The 6,249-nt window shown below is 46.5% G+C and overlaps 1 protein-coding gene across 4 annotated transcripts in view; it reads right to left on the bottom strand.

Annotated features, from left to right (window-relative positions):
• Positions 1-2,149: 2,149 nt before the first annotated feature.
• The window catches only part of Hmgb3 (high mobility group box 3), a 4,983-nt gene continuing 883 nt past the window's right edge, over positions 2,150-6,249 (bottom strand). For 2 of the 4 annotated variants that reach the window (XM_008829485.3, XM_008829486.3), the window contains exons 2-5: positions 4,745-4,899; positions 4,382-4,521; positions 3,582-3,756; positions 2,150-3,140 (exon numbers count right to left, since the gene is read on the bottom strand). In XM_008829485.3, the coding sequence (XP_008827707.1) occupies positions 3,003-3,140; positions 3,582-3,756; positions 4,382-4,521; positions 4,745-4,894 (603 nt within the window). In that variant the 5' untranslated portion in view covers positions 4,895-4,899 and the 3' untranslated portion in view covers positions 2,150-3,002. Of the gene's footprint in view, positions 3,141-3,581; positions 3,757-4,381; positions 4,522-4,744; positions 4,900-5,803; positions 5,960-6,003; positions 6,023-6,249 lie in introns of those variants that run through there. The other 2 variants (XM_008829484.3, XM_017797250.2) reach the window with 2 other exon arrangements.

Here is a 6,249-nt window from a genome sequence, read left to right as displayed (position 1 = left end):
ACATGTATGCCTGTCCCAGTGCCAGCAGAACAGTCTAGATTCATGTAACTCCTGAAATGTGCATCTTGCAACTCTTTTTTAAGTTTAGCTATGTCAGTCAACTAAGCCCAACCACTGGCATCAGAAATCCCAACTACGGAGGCTGAGGATTAGCAGTTCAAGGGTAACCTGGGCTAGAGAGCAAGGCTTTTAAAAAGCCTTAAAAGTCAGTGCTGGTAAGTTTTAAGTACCCAGCCACTTTATCAAACAGCAGTCAATAAACATCCTAGAAAGTGCTATGTGTATCCTGATGCAAGGTTTCAGCATCAACCCCGCTACTTCTCTGACTAAAAGATTGACCGAGGGGTTTCAGATTCTTTCATATTGGCCTTTGTGGTAGTATCACTCCATTCAATCTTAGCTCAGATCAATGGTTAGTGACATTGGTGCTTCTACAACTTACAACTGATTGTAATCAACCAGAAGCACACAGGCCCAGTACCTGAAACATACTGCAGACAGCCCACTGATTATCTTTTGGGCAAGACTGATTAAGAGATTTTATTACAGAAAATGAATACATCCAATGTCCTCAAGTACATTTGTGACCAGAACAGACACACAGTAGACAAATAATCGCTATATTATAGCCCGTTTGACCCAATGGTTATGTCATTCAAGTACATGGTTAAAGGTGTTGCAAGAGAGGTGGTTAGAGGAAATCAGTACTATCCTTTGATTAAAAAATGTTAACAGGTTGGCACTGCAAGAATACAGTATGCCCAGAAACCAGGCTAAGCCTAAGTCTTAGGTGGTAACACAGCATCTCAGAAGTCACAGAGTGCCATCCCAGGAGCATCTTGGGATGGCATAAAAACCTCTTCCTTGAAGGTCTTGTTGCAAGAAACTAAGAGCAAGTGGCCTCGACCTGAATCTCTCTACAACTTTCACATACATCTTTTAAACATCTTGCCATTTCTGTTTGGTGACTGGAAGAGCCTAACAGAAGCACTCCCAGGCTTTGCCCTTTCATGGGTGCTATGTGCAATTCAAGCAGATTGAGGAGTGACCACAAATTCACAAGAAACCATTCCCTTCTGACAAATTAAGCCTTTCTTCCTTACTTAATGACGTTGGTCATGGTTCCCCATTCTTGGCCAGTATTCTGTGTAATTGGGCAGTCCAGCAGCTTGAAGCTAGAAAAACATGTGGCAGGGACATGGCAGCAGGAGAACAATCCTAGAACAAGTGCCTCTGGGCAAACTGCACAACCAACAGTTACTGACTGAAAGAACTGGGAGGACAAAGTAGTCAGATGTAAGGGGGTGGCTGTGAGTAGAGAAATCAGTTGTGATGAGGATACCAACTTTTATTCATCCAGGACCTGACAGGATGGAGAGGGCACCTTTAGGCATGCAAGATTGCAATGAAACGTTCAAGGATACATTTTAAAATGCCACCAAACCACTATTGTATCCCTCTTAGCCTCAAATATACATATACAAATAGTAATGTGGGAGATACTATCACTCAGCCACCAACACTGTCCCCTAAATCACTGAAGTGAGCTTGTACAGGTCACACTTCAAGTGGTCTTTAGTATTATTTGCCAGCGGCTACCAACTCCATCCCAACATAGACGAATGTCACACCATCCACTGAAACACAAACCAGGATTCTAATTGAACAAGGAACCATTGTATACTACATCTCAGAGTGGCTGGCCATTCACTTCATGGTGCTTTTTCTTTTTCAGTCCATCAGCCCTCACACAATGACCCAAGATGGAGTCTGGGGTTCTGGTTTTCTGAAGGACTTTTAAAGCACACTACTGTGTGTCCCACATGTGCAGGGGTGAAAGGAAAGGTTCAAATCCCTTTGGACCCACAAAACAGGCGTGATGGCAACTCAAAGCGAGACTTGGCTGGACCAGCTTCCTTCCTGTTTGCCTTCCTGTCATCATCTGAGCTCCCAACATTGTGCTTAGACTCCACCTTAAGGTGAGACACAAATCATCCAGTACCTTCAAGTCCACCCCCTCTTCCTCATCTCAGTCCCAAGCTGTAGAAATTAAGTTGTCAGATTTAGAGGCTAGTCTCCCAACACCAGGGAGCCAGTGGCTTCCCTAAGACCTTAGTAAGTCAGAAATGTAGGCTGTTGTAGGACAGAACAGTTTTAAAAATGTAATACTGTTTATTTGACTTCAAAAACATCTCAGCATTCTAAACATACAAAAAATAACAGAATGTCGCAAATTGCGCTTAAGTACAGAGGGCTCTTGAACTTCCGGTGATGTAGTAGTTCTTTGCTTTGCTGACAATGAGTTCTATAGTTTGTTGGGAAACAAACAGTTTAAAATCTACCGCACTTAACTAAAAGAAAAAACCCAAACACTTCTCATGCCAGCTGACCCCTCCCCCCCTTCCACAACTAAGAATGCCAGCAGAATTGCTATGTCACTATATACAAAAACAAGACAACCTGAAGCTAAATGGATGCCCACCGCAGTATCAACAGGTCCAGCCTCACAGTGCACGCCCTGAGCTACGGCCCCTCCAAAAGGCATCTTCCTCACAGCCTCCACGCCAAGCAAGGAGCATCAAGACTTTGTCTTGGTTGTTTTGTTCTCTTTACAAACTATAGATATATACAGTTGACCACTCAGGATTTCTAGCCAATAACCATAGTTAATACACCTTACGAGTTGAAAACAAAATGCCAGAAACATCTTCAAATGCCTTGTCACACCAATAGCAAAGTGCACAGAGTTGAGAACACGAGAGTGCCTTTCCATCTTAAAAATGTTTGGAGATATGTACAACTTTGATACAGTTTCAGGGCGCTCTGGACACCCACGGCCATTTCATGTAAACCACTGACACTTTGAGAGACTACAATATGATCGTGATCAAATTTTGTAATTAAACCTAACAAGAGCAATAGACACGGCTCAAATAAGAGATGTGTCAATCAAGGCGCTCCCCTACTCTAAGGTATTCACAAGGAGACAGAAAAAAGTTTTTTTATTCATCCTCTTCCTCCTCCTCCTCCTCTTCTTCCTCCTCCTCCTCCTCCTCTTCCTCTTCCACCTTTTTCCGGGCGACTTTAGCAGGACCCTTGGCGCCATCGAATTTCCCTTTAGATTTATAGTCAGCCACATCCTGCAAGAAAAGGGACACAGTGGAAATGAGTGGCTACATTCTCCCACTGTTCTCTGGGTAGAAGGTGGAAGCAGAAGGCCCTCCTCACCAAAGCAAGCAGGAAGAGCAAACACCTCAACACAGGGCCCAGTTACCTTTGAAAGGAGTAAGCATTTCTTACTCATTCAAATTCTCAACTCAATGGGCATTCAAGTGCCCTTTAAGTCATGTTAATAACCTAGTAAATCCCTTTTTTCCCAAGATGGGTTACCAGGTGGTTTAGTTTGGTAGAGTGCTTCCCTTAAAAGGAGGGGAAAGCTTAAAGACCCTGTCTATAGCATAAATAGCAACACACTTGGCTGCTCTAAGAGGGACCTGGGCCCTTGCATGCTCTGCTAAGCACTCAGCCAGGCAGAGCTCAACCAACGGCCCCAATACCAGGGCAGCCCCCAGTCCCCTTACCTTCTCATATTTCTCCTTCAGTTTTGCAGCCTTGGTGATGTATGGCTGCTTTTCACTATCGCTCAAATTATTCCACATCTCACCCAGCTTTTTCGCCACGTCTCCAATGGAGATGCCAGGATTTGTGGATTTGATCTTCGGGCGGAATTCAGAGCAGAATAAGAAAAATCCAGACCTTGGTGGAAGAGAATTATATAAATTAGATGAGCATCAACCAAGAAAAATGGGTTTAATTTCCTTAAATCTACACCTTTTTTGAGCTGTGGTCTTGATGTGAGGCTAGCCCAGGCTGGACTAAAGCTTTCAATCCTGCAGTTTCAGCCAGCCTCCAGGTGCTGGATTCATAGTTTTGCCAAGATACTCCACTCGAAATGCAGTGAATATTTACGCCTGGAGAATCACCACATACAATGCTACCAAGTTTTAGTGTCTAGAATGTTTACAATAACCACAATATGGATGGTACCTTTGTGTTTGACTTATTGGGTAAGGGGTAATAATATATCTAAGGACCCTTGCACTCAGATGTAGGGTGCCTCCTTTCCAGTGGAAGATCAACTGGTAACCTCTGCATGTGCACATGTATAAGAAAACGCGCACACGCACATGTACGCACACACACACACACAAACACACACAGAGCCCACAGACAGTTCAATCTTAACTGCAGGCATACACACTATACTGACCGTTCAACATTTCAAAGAAGCATCTCACCATTTTTATGGTAACAGCTTTGAAAACTCTTTAAGTCAGAAGGAAAGCTTTTAACTGATCTTACATATCCCACAGTCACTTACGGTGGTCTTTTGGGGGCATTGGGGTCTTTTTTCTTCTTGCCTCCCTTAGCTGGTCCATAATCTTTCATTTCCCGATCATAGCGTACTTTATCGGCCTTAGCCATTTCATCAAACTTAGATTTCTCTTTGCCAGACATGGTCTACAAAAAATAGAGCTTATTAAACTCCTCAGTGCAACTGAATACATACTTGCCCAACTCTCCGGTAATTAAAATAGAAACTGCACAACTCTTTGGCCTTAAACCCTTGTAGAGCCTTTAAAAAGAAAAGTACACACAGGTTAAATAGGAGGAATTTAAGCAGAGGAACAGAACAGCCTGCCACCTGTGGTGACCCCAATAGTAAGATGAAGATGCAAAATACCTTCCACCGCTCAGAGCACTTCTTTGAGAACTCTGCAAAATTGACTGGGACCTCTGGATTCTTCTTCTTATGCTCTTCTCTGCAAGTCTGCACGAAGAAAGCATAAGCAGACATCTTGCCCTTTGGTTTCTTGGGGTCACCTTTAGCCATCCTGACTGTGAAGGGTAGAAGACAAAAAGAAATGTTCCATGAAGAAAAAGGAGGAGAAATGTAAAGGCAAAGCCCAATGAAGTTTCTAGGCAGGAACCCTCCTCCCCTCCAAGTCTGGCATCCAAGGAAGCAGAAGGCGGAGCAGGCAAAGAATCTGCTTCAGTGTCGCTTGTCAGTTAACTTTTGACCAGCATGAAGCGTGCTGGTCGTGAGTTACTCCTGCAGCGTGATAAGTTCTCCAAATGGGGATAACTTAAGTGGGGGTGCTGAGCTCTCCACATTACCCAACTGCCATTACCCTGGATACTACAACGGGAAAGCGGGAAGACACATTTGTAGAGGAGGCCGTTAATTCCAGCTACGTGGTTGTCCCTTTAATTGCTACGTTTAAATGAGAGCTCAAAGGGAAAAAAAATAAACAGAAGCAGATGTTAAATGTCACTCCTGCTGATGCGTTTGGCTTATAAAAATGTCTTTTGACAACACGGGTGATCTGGAAAGTGAGCAGGTACCACTAGTACCATAATACCGTTAGTCGAAATCCGTCACTTTGTCACGATGGAAAGGAGGAGGTGACCCAGAATGTCTAGCTTTTCCCGTGTGTAATGCAGAAATGCAGGTCCAGGTAGGACCACTTTCTCCAAAGTTTCCAAATAAAAATGCAGCTGTGGTATGTCATCCTCCCTGCCCCCCCCCCCCCCCAGCTTCCCGCCATCTTTTCCTTTTCCCACACCCAAGGTCATCATGTAAAACTAAAGCTCTCCCCTTGGCAGCGACCGCCCGTGGGGCCGGATTAGAGCCCCACCGCCGCAGCTCGGGTAGGGCGGACCCGGCACCGGGGAGTCCCTGCTGGCAGCAGGCAGCCTGAGTCAGGCCGCGTCCCTGCTCCTCCGGACACCCATAATTCACCTTCCATTTTGTCAAAAGCCTGCGGATGAAAGAAAGTGCCCGTGAAATCCGCCGCTGCCACCCCCGGAGAGCGCGCAGGGCCGGGGGCGGCGGCGGTGCGCGAGGGGAATATCGGGCCCGGCGGCGAGAGCCGCGGCGGTGGCGACAGTGGCCGCCGCGCCTCTGAACCCCGCTCGCTAAAATGGCTGATCCGCGTTCACCTTCCATTTTGTCAAAAGCCTGCGGATGAAAGAAAGTGCCCGTGAAATCCGCCGCTGCCACCCCCGGAGAGCGCGCAGGGCCGGGGGCGGCGGCGGTGCGCGAGGGGAATATCGGGCCCGGCGGCGAGAGCCGCGGCGGTGGCGACAGTGGCCGCCGCGCCTCTGAACCCCGCTCGCTAAAATGGCTGATCCGCGCGCGGCCGGCGCGGGCGGAGACGGCGGCGGCGAACAAAGCGGCCCGGACCC

This window comes from Nannospalax galili, unplaced genomic scaffold (genome assembly GCF_000622305.1).
Source record: "Nannospalax galili isolate Female #2095 unplaced genomic scaffold, S.galili_v1.0 scaffold513, whole genome shotgun sequence".
NCBI classification, from domain to species: domain Eukaryota; kingdom Metazoa; phylum Chordata; class Mammalia; order Rodentia; family Spalacidae; genus Nannospalax; species Nannospalax galili.
The sequence above is the reverse complement of the archived record's forward strand: the minus strand, read 5'-3'. Positions and strand labels throughout refer to the sequence as shown.